This window comes from Metopolophium dirhodum, chromosome 7 (assembly GCF_019925205.1).
Source record: "Metopolophium dirhodum isolate CAU chromosome 7, ASM1992520v1, whole genome shotgun sequence".
NCBI classification, from domain to species: domain Eukaryota; kingdom Metazoa; phylum Arthropoda; class Insecta; order Hemiptera; family Aphididae; genus Metopolophium; species Metopolophium dirhodum.
This window is the reverse complement of record NC_083566.1, coordinates 4,134,864-4,159,123: the sequence shown is the minus strand read 5'-3', so window position 1 is coordinate 4,159,123 and position 24,260 is coordinate 4,134,864. Positions and strand designations below refer to the sequence as shown.

The window sequence follows — 24,260 nt, the reverse complement described above, 5'->3', positions numbered from 1 at the left end:
TGTTTAATATAAGTTTTAATATTTTATACATAGCACAATAAATAAATAGTTCGTAAATAATATTAAAATTAATTTTCATTTAGTACATAATATGTTATGATATGTAAATTATTTATGTATTTATTGTGCGACTTATAAATATTGGATAATACGAATTAAAAAATATTTTCTAAATGTTGATTAAAATTTAGTCTCATGGTACAATTAATGATGGTTTAAAAATTGTATAAAAAATAAAAGGTCAACATTTGTTTACAGCATGGAATTTTAATTATAATATTAATATACTACACTTTTATAATAAAAAAAAAATATTAATATAAAATCAACTCATTTTCCGAAGAACAATCAACAAAAAAACTAAAGCGAGCAAATACGTACATAAAGATATACACGTCGAACAAAATTACTAAAATAATAGTTAAATAATTTACGATACAACAACTAAATGCCATAAAATAATTGATATTATTTCTCAATGTCATGGTAGGTACCTCGTTATAAATATATTATTTAGTTATCGTTGGATAACATAATATTTAAATGCGTATTAACATCGTTTAATTATGGTTGCTGTAGTTCTTTATATAATATGAATATCGACATAATATTATGAATTTTATTGAATCTAAAAACGATAACCTAAATAGTATTAAAAAATGTGCATATCCCATTTGGCCTACATTCAAAGCTATGATTAATTTTGTTTTCTTGCAGCTAGTTTTGAATTCTTTTTTTCGCTTTTGTACGTGAAATCATCTAACTTTATAATAATGTGCTTTTTTGTCGTCACAGCTGTTTTTTGTTGTTTAGTTCGGTAAAAACCCGTTAAAAATGTTTCACCCAGTCTACATTGTCCTCTAGAAAAGTCTAGCTCAAAGGCGTGGACAAAGCGTATAATTTCTGCAGGGTTGGCCGAGTGAAGTTTAATGTTCGAAAAGTACCCGAGCAAGTTTTTTTTCTAACTTTTTATTTTTGTGATCCAAATACTTCATACAGCTGTAAAATAATAGATTAACGTCTCGAAGGTGCAGAAAATACTTTTATATTTTTATTGAATTTAATACAATAGCATATCTGAAATGCATATTTATTTTCAAGTACCCAAGCAGATTTAGATAAGATTCTTTTTTCTATTCAAGATGTATTTGGGTGAAATACATATAATGCCTGTTATAAATTGCACAAATAATTTCATAATATATGATTTTTATGTCGAGTCAAAGATTGTTTAGTTGATTTGATATAATTTTAAAATATTAATATACTTTACTTGTATGAAATAAAAGTACATTTTAAGTTGTAGGTATAGTATGTAAATAATAATTATATTATAGTATATTTATTATCAAATAAATTATGTTCAAAATGTATTATTTTACATTTATGTTTTTTTTAAATATATAAAATACAGAGTATATTGGAAAGATGACAAACAATGTTTGTAAAAACTAAAAATCATTATATTTAATAATAATATTTATATTTTCTGTAATTTTACAAAGTTTATTTTTAATCATTAGTAACAATAAATTAAAGTTAATAACCAAAACTACGAAATTAAATTTGACAAATATCAGAAAATTTAATATAATCATTTATCACAATATTTTAATATTAGAATTTCATTTGAACTCTATTTCTCAAACACAAATACATTATGAAGTTTAGTTCAACTTACAAATGGATTTCTCGTTTGCATAATATAACCAATATAAGTTTTTTTTATTAAAGTTAAACTATTGTGCTGTAGGTAATACTCAATCTAACTTCACTTTTTAGTTTTTAGGCTTTAATTAATAATATGTAATTTATTTGTATCAGGAAGGTTCCTTTATAATTTATTTATTTATGTTTGTTGTCAATAAATCGTGTTTTATAGTTTATTCTGACCAATTCGGTATAGATATTTTATAAAAATAGTTTCTGTCAAGTATTAAAAGTAAATGTGTTGTGGCGTAGAGTTACCGCAATGAATTGTGAATTCATTTGATCTTTTGTAAGACTGCACGTCACAAAGATTATTAAAGAAGTCTCAAATTCATTTGACTAATATCAAACATTTTATATTTTGGTCACGAATATTTTATCCTAGCTCAAGTATAGAAAATAATTCAAGATTTTTACCCAACTGGCTTTGCAATATATTACCTATGGTAAATTTTAAATAAGGGGAAATACTTGTATTTTAAGAATGAGTTAGATAGATACTTATTTCACTGAGTGTATCCAAAAGAGCAAAGGGGACACGAGGACAATTTAATAAAACATTCCTAAGGTAGGTATATTTATATTTTTTTTTCAGTCCGTCACCACCCTGTTTTTACCAGAAAAAGGAAGAGCTGTTTAAAATTTATGTATTCGTCCTCAGAGTGTAAACGTCAGTTACCCCGGTTACCTAGCATTCTGAATGTAAATTTATCGACCTCTTTTAAAAGGGGTTGGAAAACATAATATTTATATCTATAGGTAGGTAGATAAATTTTCGCACAGTTGAATTATTTGGTATCGACAGAGAGTTTGTGTAACGCAATGCCAGCGCATAAATGAATCGACGTTTCTTTATTTAAATGTATCCTACAAATTGACATGCTTAAAACTAATCATAACACGATACTTTCAACAATGTTTTGTACTAACACGTACGTTACTGTTTGTTTCAGGATGAAAAAAATCAGCTGTTGATTACCAACATGTGGTTAAAATTGGTAAGCATATTTTAAGTTTAATCAACTACAATATTTATTTCTAACAAATAGTGGTCTTATAAAATAATCTAAGAGTTCATATTATGTTAAAAATATAGGTAGTTAGAATGATGAAAATTACAGTGTGAAAGTTATTATCGAATCTTATTGATGTATTTATTATACCTAAAACACATTTCTATAATATAGGTTAGGTTAGGTTAGGTTAGGTACCTATTGTAGGTAACTTCAATTTTGTACAAATATTTTGGATTATATATCATGTGTATAAAATAAACTTTATTAGAATTTTAGGACAAAAACTAATTAGTACCTAATTTTATATTAAAATAAGTTCACTCACATAATATCCGTAGTCGTTAGTACTATCGTAGTTGATCAATACTATAGGTAAGTCATAAGAATCTCGTAGTACTTTGAACGCGAGGACTTCTCCTAACTCTACAAAAATTTAAGGGATTTTATTTCAACTAAAAATGCATGTTGTCAACAAACATGCACTCGCAGTGTTGCCAATGTATAATTTTCATTGATCACCTTAGATTCAACTATATAAACCAATATTTCAGCATAAATACTAGGATGATTTAAGACCAAACTCCGTTTACTGAACACGGACATAGGATGTGTTAGTATTGTGATTGGTTGGGGTGCTATCAGTGAGGTGTATAGAAAATTGAAATGTTTATTTAAGTTTTGAACCATGGTTCACTGTTCATTCTTTTTTTTAAATCGTTAATAGCTATGAATTTAATATTTTTGCTAAAACGAAGTGTTCAAATGTACACAGAATAAATACCGTATTCAACATTTTTGAATAAATGTATACAATATTATATAGATTATAAAACTCCAATTTTTGTTTTATTGTTCTAAAAAAAAAAAAAACAACAAAACATAACATAAAAAAAAATACATAAACAAAAATAAATAATAATAAATGATGCACTATGATTTACGAATATTATATAAATAATCATAAGTAAAATAAATATTCTGTCATTATTATCCTAAATGCAATTTAGTTGAAGTACGTCATAATTTTTTGCCGGAACTTATTCAAAATTACAAGATTTTATGCCTTCGGCATAAAACTTTAGTAAATCTCAGTTGTTTTAATTTATATGAAATGGAACGTTTCATTGTTTGTCTTCTAATCTTAACTTTGTGCAAAACAGTTCTATATACTACCATATTGCGCCGACGGATTGGGTACACAATATAAACGGAAAAGGAAATTAAAAAATTTTGTGTATTGTACATTTGTACAACCGAAAAAGAATCATTTAAAATAAAAATGAATAGTTTTCTCAAATAAAAATATTCTACCACAATATTATTCGTTAATAAAATATGATTATATTATTAACCATAATTAATATTTATAAATTATAAATTATTATTATTTTATCTTTAATAAGAATATCACTGAACTAAAATCATAGTTTTTATTAAATAAAATATTAAATAGTATGACATAAATAAATTACAATACATACCTAATACTGCATTGTTATGAATTTGTAATTCCCTGTTCATAAATCATAATTCATAATTAAATGATGAATTCCAATAAAATATATTTCTTATGCCTATATTATATATTTACTCACATAATATGTTGTTATTTTCAAAGATATTGTAAAATATTTATCTTATTTTATAAAAACTACCAAATTCTATTTTAAATTGAATAGCGCATAATGCTGTTGTTGGATTATTATTTTATTTTTGAGCTGATGAGTATCCTTGGGAGAAATAAATTCCATCAGTGTACACAAGTCACAAATATACCTTAATATATACTATATGGTATAATATTGTAACAAGGCCAAATGTGGAATGAAGTTCCTAACAGCCTCTCACACGTAGGTACCCACAAAAGAAAAAAAACCCACAGATTCTTTAATAAAGCACTAATGTACCTCAAAATGGTGGTTTCAAGTTAAACACTTCGATTCTTAGAGCTTAGGGAAAATCTATAGTTGGAGTATGTGTACTTTACATGTTTGTACTTATACACACGCGTGCATATGCGCGTTTACTCCGAGCAGTTTTCAAATAAGTACAAAATGTTTTGTCCTCTTGATTAATGTAATGTACAATCATATATATCCATATAGGTTTAGGTGGACCATTTGTCATGATTTTTATTTTTTTCGTCTTTTCACCTAAAGTCATAAAAACGGATAGTAACATAAACGATTAATCACACACGTGGTGCGACTGAGTGACAAATAAAGAACGAAAAAAGTGGTAGGTAGGTATCCTGTACAAGCATTCACGGTGGCTGCAATGTATACCAATTTAATGAAATAAAAAAAACACTAAACAAAATACACTATCTCAAAGTGCATGACGCATACTATATACCCGTTTTTGTTTTTTTATTCATAATTAAAAATAAACGAACAAAAACTTTCAATTTACATTTGTTTGTTTTTTACAAAGTATTAAAATGCAATTTGTCACATGACAAAACATAATTTAAAATATACATCAACACCTGTATTATCATGAATCACTTAACCCTTTTTAATGTATAAAGTTTACCTATGTATTATATTTATATATTGTATAAAAGTGGTCCAAAAAAAACGCATTTAAGAAATTTAAAATGAAAACCATCTCGTTTTTTTCAAGTGATATTAAAAAATAATTTCGTGAAAATGTAAGTCCAATTACTCATCCTCTTCACGTTCTGCAAAAGTGTTAAATTATAGCCCAAAGGGGTTTTTCTTATTGTTTTTCAATTACTTATTTCAAATATTTGATATATTTTCCACTAAAACCATTCTTACCTAGTACCTACCTACCAAAATAATAATTGTATATCTATTATTTTATACAAAAAAAAAATACAAAATATGTGAATAATCCAACAAAATTAGGTTTTTACAGTTACCTATTTCAAAATATTTGGCTGAACACTTCATTCTGTTTTCTTTAAAATAAATTTAAAATTTAACGATGGATCTAAAAAATAATTAACCAGAAAAATGTCATTAGATTATTTATTTTTTTTTTATATATAATTTGTATTTCTTATTATGATATTAGTTGTCTTTATAAAGATAATGTCATTCAATGATAACATGCATTCAAGCCAGTGATGATCACAACATTTAATTTCAATCAACATTTTTTTATTTGAAGATGATTTCCCTCTCCATTTTATTTTATAAAATACTGTTATTTTATTACATTTTTTTGTGGCATTGACGACGCTGCCGGAACTGCTTAAGCATTACATCAACAATTATTTTAATACCTATAAATATTTGTTTTTCAAACACCTATTCACCTAGCCAAATTATAGTTGTCAACAAGGCCGTCCACGCCCCCCCCCCCCCGCGCTTATTTAGATAATACCTAATATTTACTTGTCAAAAGTATATATCTACAATTTAAATGATTTGAATCATCCTAGAAACAATATAATTAATTCCAAAACTCCCCATTATCACTACTATAGTTATTATTGGTTTCATTAATTTTATTTTCTGCCAAAGACATAACCTCAAAGAGCTACAACTTTTATTTTTTTATATTCTTTATGGTAAAAAAGTTTAACTATATATGAACTAAATATAAACTAACCACTATATGTAACAACATAAACTTACAATTCCAATAGTATTATCGAATATTACCCATAATATTGTATATGGACTATACAATTATTAATTCTAATATAATATTATTGAAAAGTACAAAGGTTTGGTGTTATAAGAATTATACGTAGAATTACACTATACGTACACGTTAATTAATAATTAAATGTATCATTAAAACGTTTTTAATTTTAATTTAGGAATGGAACGATGTCAACCTCAGGTGGAACCACAGTGACTATGGTGGTGTGAAGGATTTGAGAATACCACCGCATAAGATATGGAAACCAGATATGCTCATGTATAATAGGTTAGTACACATATCGCATTAATACCTACGCCTTAGCAGATAACACGTACCACTATTATATACATGCATTTTTACATTATAGTATTATAAGCACAGTAACAGTATATTATAAAATTTAATAACAGGGGTGTGTGTGTGTGTAATATCTTAGTTAATAAACTTCACACATTTATCGTTAACAAATTTATACGCTCAGGTAACGATGTAAAGGATTACGCTGTGTGGAATGAGTCGAGTCGAACACTGACAACTAGACCTTGATGGTTTCTGGGTGACCTAATGGGGAGTAGCTAAAATTAGTGTTAGAAAATGATGCATACAAAATTTTAATTGCATCCAAAATAGTTTAATAATATTTAGAGATTGTGAATACTGAACACGAGGATTTCAACAATATTTTGCACTGTACAGTGTATGCCCAATGTAAAAGTCAAAGAATTCGGAATATTTAGTTTTCCGCTTTTTTGCGATTATTTGAGTTTAGATTCAAACCAATTACGTATAAAAATAAAAAATTTTCTGTAAATAGTAAAAAAAAAAAGGAGAAGCCGAGGAAGGGTTGTTATTTTTTTTCATTTTGGTGGCCGTGTAATAGAGTCATAAAACACACTCAAGACAGTTGAACAGGATCTTGATTGTCGATTTATAGGGTGATTCTTGAGAGAATAACCCGTATTTATAATAAGAATACGGCATTGAAAAAGTTGCAAACAAAATTGTCTGTTTACTATTATGTCAAAACGTAAGGGACATAAAAGATAAGAGACAAAATTAATGTGATAAAGTTGGAAAACCAACCGAGTGTAGATAGTTAAGGATATTATAGCGAATATAGTGGCATATAGATGTATATAACATGTATAAGTTTGACCGAACAGAATGGAACAACAAACCACTGCAATAATATGAGTTAGAATAAATCATTCCAAAAGCATAGGGAAGTTTTCTGATAGGGGTGAGATCAGAATAACTATATAGTCTAAGGAAGTTTGAGTGAAATTGAAAGATTTGCGTATGAAAAAACGGTTACCATGATAGTGAAGTGCCTCAAAAATGTGTTAAAAACTCACTCTTCCATTTTTCTTACTAGGTTTTTCAGAATTGCATAATAAAAGACAAAATAAGGAATATCCAATGACATCCATCCATTATAATTCGCAATATAATTTAAGATTGCATATTTCAGACTACAACATGACTAGAACAAAATAAAAGTAGTAATTTGCAATTAAAACCAATCGACTGAGTAAATATTTAATCATTGGCGGATCGATAGGGCGTAGTAGCCGATAGGGTACTACCCCCATCCCCCTCCCGCCACCACACACGTCATATAACAATATCATAGACATATAGTCAACATCAAAGGCATATAGATACAATTATTAGTAGCCTTTAGACATGCCTACAAAATATAAATTCATCTATGCATTTTATAAATAGTAAATAATTGGAAATTAAATTAAGAAAACAGTTTATATTTGGTGACTCAAAAAGCGTTTTAAACAAACGTATAGGACCTCATTAAATGTAATACCTACTGAAACGGGATTAAAATTATGGTTGAGAAATAGACTGGGAGAAGAGATACTATAATAGTACCTATAGTTGGTTTACCTCTACTAAATGTTCATTACTGTGATTTCAACAATAAAATATAGTGTATTTACTAGTTTTTTGATATTTTATACAACGTCGACGAAAAATAGAATTTTAAATTACATAATATGAAAAATGTTTGGTTAAATCGATTTATAGAGACTACGATGGGATATTAATATACAGATTATTTTAGTTAATTTAAAATTCTCGATCACACTTCGTGTGTGTTTCATATACCTGTAATATTTAAACATTTTATCAGTAAAAGTCCGTCAAGCGATGTTAAGAATATAGCGGGATAATCAATACTGAAATCTCTATAACTGGACAAAACATATATTTTCACACTGATTCAACCACAATAAATAATTCTTGTACACCTCTACTCGCCTCTTAAATTGAGACATAATATTATAATATATATCTTGTACGTTTAAAAAATAAAACTTAATATGAAAAAATGGCAGTTGTTATTATATCTACTCACTATTTCTACGTGATAAACAATAATACGCATTTTTCCAGCGAAACTTAAAACTATAAATTATCTTCAACCAACCAATAATTACCTATATACCTACGTAATATTACTATTTTAATATTATGATCACACCGATGTGTAAACCGTCTCTGAATTGTGTGTGTTTAGCGCTGATGAAGGTTTCGACGGCACGTACGCAACCAACGTGGTGGTCAACAGCAATGGTAGCTGTGTGTTCATACCCCCGGGTATATTTAAGAGCACGTGCAAGATCGATATCACGTGGTTCCCCTTCGACGATCAAAAATGTGATATGAAATTTGGCAGCTGGACATACGATGGATTTCAGGTAAAGTTGACCGGACAACTACACGGGTGAAACAACGCGCGAAAGTGTGAACGACTTTACTCTAATAATATAATATTATTAGGTACCTATCGATATCATTTTTCCCCAAAACAATATCGCAACGTTTTATTTATTCTGTCCGTCAAATAATATTATTATTTTCATCGAACCTCGCGTCATCGTCGAATTAACCGGCTTGTTGCCGTGTGGTCGCAAGTCGCAACTATAATACAATATACTAACGTAATTAAACGCACATTATAATTGCGTTGCGTGCATCGTGTGTTCATTGAACATGTATAATGTATAAACTAATGACTGCATAATATTGTATGTAAATACAATATTGAAAACATGAAACAATAACTTTTCACGTCACTATATACTCTGACGGCGAAAAGAAGGTTTTTTTATTTTTATTCCCATACCTATATGGAAAACAAGATTATTGATGTATTTATTAATTTGGTTAAATTTACTTGATTGACTTTCTGATCATAGTTTTTTATTATTTTAGAGAATTTTCATAGGTTACGCTAATAATTATAATATTATGTACCTATCGTGCGGGTTAGGTATTTTGCCAATAAAATAGTTTATATTGTATATTTCAGTTGGACCTTCAACTCCAAGATGATCATGGAGGAGATATCAGTGGTTTTATTACTAATGGTGAATGGGACCTGCTTGGTGAGCAAACGAAAAACCGTTCGTTTTAGAAAATAATTTTTAACAGCTTTGAATTGTTTTTATTTTCATCATTTCTGATTATTTACTAATTTATCAGTTTTAGGTCTACTTGTGGTTTTTCGAGAGAAATATACTGATAATTATTTAGTAAATAAATAATTGAATTTATTATAATTATATTTTTGCATTAAAATATCTTTGTATTTAAATTTCTCTCAAAAAACCATGATATAATAATTATACATGTACATACATACAAACCATAATTAATTAGTTTTGTTTTCATAGTTTTCAAATATGTAGGTACATTTCATTCTAGGTAGAACATTAAGAATTAGCCTATAAAATTCGTTTATCATAGCATCACTTAGATACATATTACATAATATTATATATTATCAATGTAGTCATTAAAATACAAAATTTTTAGACAAATCGTATTCATTCATACTTATACGTATGAATAATTATTATTATTTGGGTATACTGAAACTCTTTAATAAAACACATTAATTTGAATTCCAAAATATTTTTATCTATGTTGATATTATTAACAGATTTAAGAGAAATCAAAATATATCTTAAACGATCAATATAATATTTTTGTTAGTGTGAAACACGATGCTTATAATATTGTGTATTGAAATACTTGAATACCTATAATTACTTAATCTAAAATGTAAATTAGTAACATATGATCACTATTTCTATATGTGAGATGAAGTATTTATACAAAAGTCATAACTTTGCCATAAAGTAGTAAGCATGCTAATTATAATCGTATTTAATCTCTTATACGCGAAGACAATATTCAACACTCATATGTTTCTTGAGTTTCAGTTACCTACCTGTACACATTTTATTATAAATGTTTAGATCCGATACTTTGACATAAATAATTTTCTATTGAATATATAGGTAGTGGTAGAAATCTATCTAATAAAATAGACCACACGACACAAATCAAAGCACATATTATACACAATATAGTTTTAGGCATTATGGTAAAGAACGAATGGGATTGGACTACGAATAGGACCTACCTATAATTGTACTTGTACAAGAGTTCTATTGAAAATACTTTATATATTAGTTATATAACTTACTTGTATAAAACTTACTTGACGTACGTAAAAATATTATTCCAGATACTTTGCAGTATCGTTTATTTTATTTTCAATACACGATGTACATTAAAAAAATTCGACCTGTTTTCGATCATTTTCAAACAAAATCAAATTTTTATGTCTTCCAATAAATTATTATACATAAATTAATATAACTATTTTACTATCACTTTGTAGTATTATAAATTTCAATAATAAATAACACGGATAAAACATATTCATTTGAATTTCAGCATACAATGAAGCATCGTTCCATTTTATTTATACTCTCCAAGTGAAGATAAGGTAGTAATAAAATAAAAATAATTCAAACATAAAATATTATTCGTTAAAAAATTTACTGACCAATCATTATTTGATGGGAATACTTGCTGAATATATCCTTTAGTACATAGAATACATTTTCCTATGATTCCAAATATCCTGAACAAAATATATATAGTAATATAATAGTGATTAATATATTTTTAAATATATCTAATCCAAAACTCAAAATTATATTTATAAAAAAAAATTGCATAAAATACTATTTCAAACTTGCACTAAATCACATCGATTTAAAAAGCATGGTGTAGATAATAATTAATAGGTATACACACGAGAATTAAACACGATGCAAGTGACGAATTCAATATTGGGATATTTATAAATTTGTATTCCCCGAAGTCCCTAAAAATGCTGATGATTTTTAATAAAATAGTTATTTTTTTTTTGATCAGATGTATCAAATAATTCAATTAAGTTCAACATACGATCATATTAAATACAATAAATTTGAAATCAAATTTTTTTTTTTTATTATTATTATTATTATTAATTAACCCGCTGCAACTTAGGCGATTGGGTAGTTTTTACTGTGTGGAAGGGTACTGTAGGTTTTAAGCACGTTTACACAGTTTGGCAGATTTTTTAGTGGGCACCCGTAGGTATCTGCCATGATCCCGGGTGGAGGATGGCGGCACTTCTCTCCGGACACCGTGACTTGCCCGCAGAAAAATGCCACCTGCGGCCGGCATCGAACCGGCGCCAGTCACTTAATCCGCTCGGCCACTCCGTCCCCTTCAAATATTTTCTGTACTTACAAAAGTCAATCTGTTATATTATTCATTGTTCTATGAACGATACTTTTGTTCACTGTTTTTATTACATATCTAACATAGTATTATTATTTATTAACGTAGCTATCAATATAGTTAATTAATTTTCATTAATTAATAACTATAATATGCAATATTTTTTTTTAATATTAGGATATATATTTATTTGAATTCGTCACTTAAAATCAATATTAGTCCTCGTTAAACTTGAATTGATGAATAACAATACATTATTTGTATGACAGTCACTTAAACACGTAAACAGTTTAGGCACCTAATTAGTTTATTCTTTTGAAGGTATTTTTACATTTTTGAAAAATGGGTCACGAAATATAGTATTGACATAAGATTAAACAACACATTAGATAAATACATCTGAACATAACGTTTGATTTAATGTTCATTATTTTGTTTCTTAGTTTGTTTGCACGTTTATTTAATTTTAATGATCATTGCATCTAATAATTATTTCAACAGCTTGTTATTTTAGTTTTTGTGCTACTAGTATGTATGTAGTTATATATTGAAATATAATACGGTGATCCATTATAATATAAACTTAGTATTATACTAATATTTACAATAATTATCGAAATAGTTCATAAACTAGTTCAGTTCATATAATAGCCTTATTCGTTCATGGTTTTACTAAAACTTTACCTGTTCTTGTTTTTCATGTATTATTTATTTTAAAATTAACTTGATTCCAAACAAAAATCATATTATTTAATTTAAAATTTAACTAGATATTTGAAAATCCGATACGTTTAATATTCAGACAGTAAGAGTCATTTTTATTTCAATATGTAATAGATATATTTTCACGGAGACTTTTTTGTGAAACATTGTTTAGAGTAATACTTGTATTTGTATTTTGGAACGGTTAAAAACTTAAATTGTAATCGTCTAATGCTTAATATCTTGTTTAAAATAAAGTTAATGGATCACCTCATTTATATTTTCCACCTCTAAACCCATTGTGATATTATAATATGTTTATTACAATGACGGTTTAACACACAATTGTTGTTTTTTAATGTGTTTTTTTTTTTTGCCACAAAAGTATTGATTCACTTGAAAAACATTTAAATCATAAAAAAATTAATATTATTATTGTAAATAAAATATAACGTCTGGACCGTCTGATCTGTATGTTATTAGTATATATGGTATCGTGGAATATTAACAAGAGCTTACTTAGTAAGTCTTTTTATTTCACATAGGCACCTACATATTTATTTAATGGTACGATTTTCATTGTTTGTCTTTTATATTCTTCTACGCTTGTAACGTTACAATGTAACTAACCAAATACCATTCCCACGAGTAATTAAGTTCACCAAAATTGTCTTCACTTTAACAGTGTTCAATATTTAATGAGATTTTTATTTTATTGATCATAATCAAGATGAATACAAAAAAGTTTATAGATTATGAAAATAGTTTTAAACTTATCTAGATATATGTAATTTTTTAATTTGATTACTTGTGATCAAAATATCTCATTTTTACCTTAAATATTATTATAACTATTTATACTGTAAAGAAATACATTTGATCATACTACAATACTCAACATACAAGACAGCTGATAATAAAATTATAAATCGTATTTTAACATGGCGGTTAATGTTTGATAAGTGATAACTATGATACGCAGCACTCCAACCGCTGTACGAGATAACCAATATACGAATAAACGAGATACTTAATATAAATAATTTTGACGATTTCGAAATATTTTTTCAACCGCGTCTCATATATTTTATGCTTTCAAGTTTAAAATACTCTGTTTGCACGCAATTTCGTTCAGAGAAAAACAAAAATTCTAGTGTACCAACTATCAAAGTGATTAATAACAATTCATTATGTTTTTATGGGAATGCAAAAATCATTTTTTTTTCAACATATTGTTCGTAACATTTTCAACATTTGGAGTTCCCTCGAAACTATTTCTCTAACATAAGGCCTTATTACATATTTCAATAATTGTATTTATCAAACACGAAAACACACGATGAGCAGAGTGGATGTAAAGTTGACACAAACCCGTTGAAATCCCTATTTAAAATATACCGGCCTGATTGTATGATTGGTTAAGTATCGGCAGAACATTCGAGAAACGACACTCAATATAAAATGAGAAAATAGAAAATAGAAAATGTAATATAATTTCACATGAAGAAGAAATATACAATATTTCCTCCTCTCGATGTTTCGCCGATAGATATAATTATAGCATACAACCGTACAGGGATAGGTATAGCGGTGTAAGTAGGTATATAGGTCGGTAGGTAGGTAGGTAGATAAGTATATATAGAGGTACCTACCTATGATTTATAATATTGTACATAATATTAAATAATATCTCAAACTATAGTTTCCAAAAAACGGTGACGGTCCAGTGCGTTTGATAACACAATGTCGTGAATACAACGATGATAATATTCTGACAATAATTAATATGTTTGTTTAATTTTTTTTTTTTAATAATTGTTTTCCTTCACACATGACTTATCCTTTTGGCAGACGTTCCCGGAAAGCGCAATGTGATCTACTACAGTTGCTGCCCCGAACCGTACATAGACATAACGTTTTCCATCCTAATTAGAAGGCGCACATTGTATTACTTTTTCAACCTGATAGTCCCGTGCGTGTTGATTGCATCTATGGCCGTACTAGGATTTACTCTACCGCCGGACTGTGGCGAAAAGCTATCTCTAGGTAAACGAAATCAAATTAATAAGCGTATAGTAAAATGATATTAAATAACTATTTGTGTTTTTTACAACATGTCAGAGTGTCTCCCGTCGTGCAATATCATTTGTTGTTTGTGACATAATAATATAGGGGTTTTAATTTTTAGTCTTAAGTGTAACACAATAACATGACTATGCTTTATACTATACTATATAATAATTACATCTAGTGATTAGTGGTAACATTATAAGTCACCGATATATTATATACGGTTCAGAACCGTATATAACTATACTGTTCATAATGAAATTAAACTAATTAAATGTGTGTTAACATAATAATAATATGATATTATTACACTAATAAATGTATTATATAACATGTACTTACTTTTTCAGCTATTTTAACGTCTCTCTCGGCAAACCACTTATAAATTAATTTACTTTTGGAAACAATTCGTAACAGATTGAGTGGTCGGACTGAAATTAAAAAGTTGTGTCCTTTTGGTCGGGTACCTTACCTTTACTAACTTTTGCAATTCCCAATATGTATCAAACGCTTTTTAGTGGCAATTAATCGAGTTTAACCAAAACCACGACCTTCATGTTTTTTTTTCATAATTACGAGCGTCTTTTGTCATGTTTTATACGATAGTGACGCGTAAATCAACCAAAATCGAATTAATAACTTTTTCGTATTGTTAGGAACGTCAATACAAGAATGAAAACCAAAAATTGTACTTCTAAAAATAATTCTTTTTAGACGTGATTTATTATTAATGTTTAAGATTATTTGTACATATTATTGTTTAATGCAGTCTGATATATTTTACTACATGTAGGTAGAAACTTAGCAGTGTATAGATTATATACATCATTTAAAAAGTTGGGACTTCTGTCATTTCGGTTCATGTAAATCAAACACACCAGAAATGTGTATAATTATATCAATATTTCGGTATTATTATTCCGTGTTGCGTCACATATGCGAGAGTCGTATATTAAATTAGATATCAATAATTATTTAAACCACGGCTGGATCATCCTATGACAGTCGTGGAATGCATCTGTAATCGCAGTCATGTCGATAAAATCATTTCACTCTATCCGCCTCTGTGCATTAATATAACGATATTAAACTATAACAGCTGTGACAATTATTACTATCGTATTATTATAACGATAAACTGCAATCAAATTAATGGGGTGCTCAAGGATAAAAACGTCTGATCCAGCAGGGATGGAAGATAGTACGCCGTTTTAGAATTCGACCGAAGGTGCTTCATCTCTTTTCACGCACACACCACACGCACGCTAATTTCGATCTACCCGACTCGTTTCCGACCACTGCGTTACAATTTTTAAAACAATAAATAAATATTTCATCATGTGATATTGTAATGACGTTGTATTCTGTGCATATATTATATCGGAGGAGGTGGTGGTAATGCGCACGAGAGAGACGGAAATTTTGCGAGGTAGCGAAAAAAAATTGTTATTCACACTCGCACATACATACACATCAGTGACATCACACAATATTCGTGCGCATCACAAATTTTTTTCTTCTCTCACTTCGCAATTGCTGTGTATATGTGTGCGTACGTGTGTACTGTGTATATCTTAAACATTTTCGGGACGTGTCGAGCCCAACAATTTTCGTGATACACCTGCCTCAGTTTTTTTTGTTTCGTTTTTGGTTTTTTTTTTTTTTTTGGTTTTTTTTAAATAAGTTTTTTACAGACATGAGAGCCGCGAGGAGCTTGAAAAACTACTCTTGTTGTCCGAATCCGTACGTGGATATCACTTTTACCATATTCGTTCGGCGCAGAACAGTTTATTACATCGTCAACTTGATATTGCCAAGCGTAACGCTGGCCGCTATGGCCATGCTCGGGTTCACGCTGCCCTCAGATTGTGGCGAGAAAATGACCTTAGGTACCTACATGCGTACACAGTCTCACACATAACAATAATATAATATGAACTCAAACACACACACACACACACACACACACACACACACACACACACACACACACACACACACACGAGTACACTCTCACACGTTTACACACAGACGCACATTCGCAAACACAAACTCAAACACTCACAGACAAACACACCATCACACATTTACGTACACGAAGCGCGCGCGACAAGACAATAATATTATATTATGATATTCTAGTGACAGTCGTCGGTGACACGACCAGACTATAATATAATATTATTATGATAATAGTATTATATTATTATTATTATTATTATTATTATTATTACTATTATTACTATTATTCATAATATATATTATGTATATGTATTTATATGTCTGTATATAATGTAACAGTTCAATACTAGATACTTGTTGTACTATCTATCATTACGAACCGTGGTAACCGCGGTTCTACGAGACGTTTTCTGCAGATTAAGCGGGCGGCCGGGGAAACGATATCGTTAATATTATGATTATTTTATTTGACATTTTATTTTGTTTTGTCAATCTACCATAATTGGCGTATAAATATAATTGTTTTAATTAAAGGTGTAACGATTCTCCTGTCGTTGACCGTTTTTCTAAACATGGTGGCCGAGACAATGCCGGCTACTTCGGACGCAGTTCCTCTTTTAGGTAACGCACGGCCAACTGATCATTTTTGTATACAATATACGTACTCGTTTTACACGAAAATCTATGCGTATATGATATACATAATATATTGTAATAACATATTTTATAATTTTTTTTCGTGGTCACACGACTTGGCTAAGGAGGGCACACAAAACTACTACCACACTGGTAACCGAAACGCACTGAGTATATTTTTTTCATTATATATGAATTTATATAAATATATATATATATACATATATTGCAAAAATATTATTGTATTTTTTCACAAACACATTTGAGGTCAAAAATGTTAAGTACTCTATATGTTTTTTGTTATTATTATTATTTTTTTTTTTTTTTTTGTTATTATTATTTTAATATTATTATTATTATTTTTTATTTTATTTTAATATTATTATTATTATTATTATTATTTTTACTTTTTCTAATGACAGCGTAGTAGATTTTTATTGACAGTAAATATTATATTTACATATACCTAAATTAATTTCTGTATAAATCTATCATACATGGGTACTAAATAAACTCAAATTAAATATTTTAGTACCATATATTATTATAATGTACAATGTACACAGTTACATAATATTATACAAGTATTCATAAAATATAAAATATGATATGATCAATATTTAATTTAAATTCCAAGATGTAAGCTATTATTCTGAACGGATTTTAAAAAAATGTACCTTCAATTTACATACAATGCTTAAACATTTTTTAATTTTAATTAATCAGCAAAATATAGAAAGTTCATATAACTTACTAATTACAGTACCTATAAATCTATACTAATATATTTATGAATAATATTGAATATTGAAAATTATTGTAATCACATTTTGATTTATAGCAATAATCTTAACATGACTCTAATAAATATTAACCATAATATTTTGACCTCGGTTGATATTTTTTTTTTTTTAGGTTTACTAACAAAACAATCAACTTTTACATTGTATATGTTTCTTAATAATTAAAATATGTATCAATCATAAATGCCATTAAATAGTTTGATGATACCTTTGGACTTTAATACGCTGTTGGATGTAAAATCATTTAAGAAAATATGGAGTTTTAAAAATTTTCCTAAATTAGTTATCTGAAAACGTGTATTTATATTTAAAAGTTTCAATGTTATTGATTGGAGCAGGCTATCGAACAAAATTACGGGTCGTTAACTAATAAACCGGTTATTAGATTTTACACCATTAACTTTTAAAGAAGATAACTCGGACAATAGTTTTTTCTTAAAATAGGTATTTGAGTGAGTTTTGTTACAAATTTATTTGTGTGGTTCTTTTTAAAAATATTTTTTGAAAGTAACAATATAAGTTATTATTAGTTGCTATGGAAATTTATAGCTGAAAAGAATTGTGTTTAAGCTAATTATTTTAATAGATTTTAAACATAAAATCTATTATGATTCTATTGTATTATTATTTTATTGTCACAAACGAATTATATAATTAAAAAAAGAAATATATCAAGTATATCATAGCTTGAGAGGAACTGGAGACCAGGTTCCCATAATTTATTGCATTGACAAAATACACATTTTCAGCTTATCAAAAACGTGTTGTAAACAATTACATTTTATATTAATTTATATTATTATACATTTTTTTTTTGCAAATAATATGTATTATTTTCAATAATTTATTAAGATCATAATTAATATATTTTTTTTGATGTTGGCGAACAGGAGTTACGGTTTTGCTATCGCTTACATTCTTCCTAAATATGGTGTGCGAAACAATGCCACCTGCCTCTGAGTTACCACTGATAGGTATAATCAAATTAAAAGTTTGTTATTTTTCTTTGTGTTGTTGTTGTTGTTGTTTTTATTATTATTATTATTATTATTATTATTATTATTATTATTATTATTATTATTTGCACCTGTTTGAGGGTTTGTACTTGGATGGCAGGGGTGCAACAATTGGGGGACTTCAATTAATAAAAATCAAATTTAACGCGTACCATAATATAAACATCGCAATAATACAAAAAAAAAGAAATATATTATTATTGTTTAAAAAAAATTTTAGTTTCGGTCACAAATTGCTTGGAGGCTTCATATAGTGTCAAGTATTTTTTTTATTTTTTTTTATTATTTTGATACGGCCAAAATAAAATAATACGATAAATGCTTATTAGATATTAGATAAATATTATGCTTGTTAATGATAATAAAAACATACTCTAGTACTGTAGGTTAACACCTACAAAAGTTATCCTGTGGGAACACATAACGATGTTTTGCTCAATAATTAACTGTCTAAATATTTAAGAACGATTTTCGTCAAGTTTCAAACTTGTATAGACTTAAAACGCTTTGTTTAAACACAACTTTTATTATTGTTGTTATTATTATTATTTTGTTTATTATTTTTGTTATCTTTATTATTTTTCATAGTAAAATATGATTACATATACAACTCCAATGAATGGTCACGGGTTTTTGTTTTCCTTTTTCATTCGGCCCCATCATGATTTTATTTTCCTCCTATACATATTTATATTATATAGATATAATATATATGTATAAAAATACGATATACGTACATAATATTATATATATTATAATAGGTATAGAGAAAATTAAATAAATAGATGATTTTTTGTATGACGTATATTATATTATAATGTTATAAATATTATAATATTATCATAACGTACCTATACTGCACGTGTTAAACAATAAAACATAAATATTACTGAATGCATATACTAAATCGTACATGTATGAAACTATATTAATATGTCATTTAGAGCGCTTAGTGCCTATTTTAGATTTATAGTTGGTTAGTAAAGTAATGCTCGGGATACACCCATAGACAGACACAAGTCACAAACGCACAGATACAGAATATTATACACAAACACACACACACACACACACACACAGACACTGTATATACGTACACTAACACACTCGCACCCTCACAAACACCCACCCACACACGAACACTCCTCGGCAAATGTATAGATGAAAAAAATATATATATATATAATATACGCTTTAGAATGCGCTTTCAGACGCGCACACTTAACACACTGAACATATCCCGATTGCCGTGACTGTACAGCAGAAATCGCCACCGTGGGGATGCAATTTAGTGGTTTCAAAAGAATAATATAAACTCGTACGGGCTTCGATATCGTCCGGGCGATAATGTACATTTTCTTCTATACTATTATAATATACCATTCGCCCACTCGCCCGGTTCACCACGATTTCCATTATCCCTCCACGTTACCTCCGCCGTCTCACGATCACCGACGAACCACAAGTCCCTCCGTTCTCAAGACCTAGCTATACCACCACTAGCTTCCCGATAAACATATTATATAGCATTACTATCGAAATAAAATATATACTATATACCTATACGTATACATATTATATTATATTCTTATATTTATATATGTGTGTATATAATATATTCGTATGTGTGTGTATAATATATATATTATATACATATAATATATATATATTACAAGAACGATAAACAAATATCGTGTAGGTAACCATAATAATGCATGTATTAATATATATTTTTATTTTATGATTTTTATTATTTATTACATGAAAAACCATATTATTGTTTAAAATGTCTTTGTATTTGGACATAATAAACGTCTTAAACTTTAGAGTGTGGAGTCCTTTAGCTTTCTACCAGAGTCAGTGTTCGCTTGATTAGTGTTAATAATATACAAGTCAAGCAATAATAATATCATTTTTTTATACGCACTGTAAAAATAATACTTTTTCTTATTATACAATTATTATATTATAGTACCTTTAAATTTTAAAACAACAACGTTGCATCGTAAAAAACGGAAGGTTTTATAAATTATATATTATATTATATATTTTTGTAATGCGATGAAACCATTTTGGAATTTCAGTCGATATATTATTATTATAATATTATAGGTTCCCTGCATAATAATAATATTCTGTTGCTTACTATTTATTAACTATTAAGACATAATATTATATTATAAAAACAGTTAACGGGATCGCATTAAACGTATATCATAATATGATAATAATATACCATAAACAGCACTGTATTGTTTTATTTCACCCTTCGAACCTGGTCTCCAGAAGAAAAAACTTATCGTAAAGAAATTATTAATAATAAAAAAAATAACTATGGCAAAAAATAACGACCAAAAACATATATATTTTCTCCATGTTTAAGTGACCTGAGAAACAAAAACCCAGTGAGCACACACGTAATAATTGTATTTTTGTAGTTTCCGTGTAGTTAGCTGTTTTGTTCGAGTTTATTTTCGGTTTCATTTCAACACTACCGCTGTATACTATTCATATAATATTGGTATAACATGTATTAAAATGAAATTGTATTCATCAACAACACATATAGGTACAAAAGATTATAATATTATATAATCATTAGGTCTAATATATAATTTGGCGTACAAGACTGTTTGACATTTGGTGTCGTCACGAGTAGGTACTCGAATTTTCGTCCACTAGTTTTACTATTTTTTTTTAGTCACCGTTAGCCTATTATACTTATACCTAAAACTTTATCATTGATTTAATTTTGTTGTTATTATTATTATTATTATTATCACTATAATAATTATTATTATTATTATTATTGTTATTGTTATTTTTATTTTTATTATAATTATTATTTTTATTTTTTTTTGTTTTTGTATTATTATTATTATTATTATTATTATTATCATTATTATTATTACTATTATTATTGTTATTATTAATATTATTATTATTTAATGGAATGTGTGGTGTTTGGCATTTATGTTGTTTCAGGAGTGACAATCCTCCTATCACTGTCCGTATTCTCACTCATGATAGCCGATGCCTTACCACAAACATCTGAAGCTATCCCCTTACTAGGTCAGGCAAAATTAAAAATAAAAACAAATAAATACATGTCATATTAGGAACAATTTAATATTAATTAAATATATATATAAATGTATTTAATCATATATATATATAGGTATATATATTTGAATGTGTATAATATATGCATGCAAGTATGCAACGTATATATGTATTCACTTAAATCTTATATATATATATATGTTTATATACATATTATATTTATATTGAGTTATATAAATTATGTTTCATATTTTATATACATATTTTTATACTTGTATTTATATATATTTATACATATTATAATATTATATAATATATATATACATATATGTATGTATGTATATACATCCATCTATTGCTGTGTAACCATAACCTAGTTCGAGTTTTTCATTTTGATTTTTTCCATTTAAATAAATCACACGCATATATATATATATATATATAAATATATTTAAAATTATGTATATATATATAATTATATATGTATATTTTTTAATATATATACATTATACATATACATGTTTTGCGGAATTTTGTGGTTTGTGTTCAGCTCAGCTTGCTCTTACTTTCTCTGTTTTCTCGTACATACAAAATAAAATAACACATTCAACACACTCGCAACAACACAAACAATTCAAATAATCAAAAATAAGGTATTTTGTGTTTGAAAAAAATAAAAGTAAAACCATAACGCTATGAACAATAAATTATAGATAATTCTATTTTTTTTTTATTGGACGAATGAATGATTTATATTCTATAAACACAATTTCTGAGACTTAAAATTAATTTTCTGGGGAAATTCTATACTTTTTAAACTATTTGTATAAAAAAACTTTAAAAAAAAATTACTTAAAATAAGAACAACACAATATGTAATGAAAAGTTTGATTTTTTGCTTAAAATTAAAATAGTTGTATTACATTTTGACTTTCACAATCCTCGTTTAAATATAGAAATGATAAAATATTTATAAAAATTAAAATTAATAAATAATGGGCATAGTATATAGTCCTTAAATAAGTCTTAAGTCACACCATTTTGGCCTTTTGGGAGAAGGACTTTCTGGGACCATCGAAGTTCATAGCGATATGGTTATCGAAATATTGAAATCACAAAATATATACAAAATAAATTATTTACAATTATCAATTTTCTTTACGAAAAGCCGAAAACGCTTGTACAATGTACATAATACAAAAACACAAAATAAACATCATATTTCTTCAACATCATTACAAACATTTCTATAGCATGCTATCTTTTTGTTTATGTTTCGTAAACTACTTGATCGTCACCGTGTTTCATTGTGCATTCGTATTTGTATTTGACATTCTGCTCTCAGTTGTCCGATAAACCATCTAAGCAGAAAAAACTAAATAAGAAAGAAGCCGTGCGAATGTTAAATAATATTTTTTTTAAAAACTACTACTAAATAAATACGTATATTAATATATAGGTATATATGTATGAACATCTACATGCTTATATGTTAATATGCACTACTAAACATTTTTAAAAATGTACACAGTTTTGTTCGTGTGATCATGAATACGTGTCAGTATGTTTTATTTATTTATTTATTTATTTATTGTTTTTGATTTCACTCATTACAGTAGTTTTCTGATTGTTAATTTATTTTAATTTTTTTAATTTTCTCTACATTATGTTTCTGTTCAGTTTGTAACACCACACTATTTAAACCGATACAAGGTACCAGATGACGTGATATTGCAGACTGCACGAGTGATCTATTGATTTCCAAAAGTTAAACATAATTATTAAATAATTGAAAACATTTCATTATTATTATTATTTTATTAAAAATCAGTATAACTATTATTTATTCATTCGTTTTTATATAATATATTATATTATATATATTATGTAAAGTAAAACGTACATTTTTACTTATTACAAAGTGTTGATATTATTATTTGATTTTTATTTGATTTGTTATCATTTTACGTTAAAAATGTTTATCACACGATTATTTCACCATTTCCTTCCTTTTCCCTCTTCATTTTATAATTTATTTATTGATTTTATTTTTT

General features: G+C 27.2%; 1 protein-coding gene across 4 annotated transcripts in view; it reads left to right on the top strand.

The window, feature by feature from the left end:
- LOC132948496 (neuronal acetylcholine receptor subunit alpha-7-like) overlaps positions 1-24,260 on the top strand; it is an 82,770-nt gene that overhangs the window by 47,343 nt on the left and 11,167 nt on the right. Inside the window, exons 3-9 of one of the 4 annotated variants that reach the window (XM_061018988.1) lie at positions 2,664-2,708; positions 6,523-6,632; positions 8,884-9,064; positions 9,679-9,754; positions 14,508-14,702; positions 17,223-17,309; positions 22,129-22,215. In XM_061018988.1, coding sequence (XP_060874971.1) covers positions 2,664-2,708; positions 6,523-6,632; positions 8,884-9,064; positions 9,679-9,754; positions 14,508-14,702; positions 17,223-17,309; positions 22,129-22,215 — 781 coding nt within the window. Of the gene's footprint in view, positions 1-2,663; positions 2,709-6,522; positions 6,633-8,883; positions 9,065-9,678; positions 9,755-14,507; positions 14,703-17,222; positions 17,310-19,017; positions 19,102-22,128; positions 22,216-24,260 lie in introns of all 4 variants that reach the window. The other 3 variants (XM_061018986.1, XM_061018987.1, XM_061018985.1) reach the window with 3 other exon arrangements.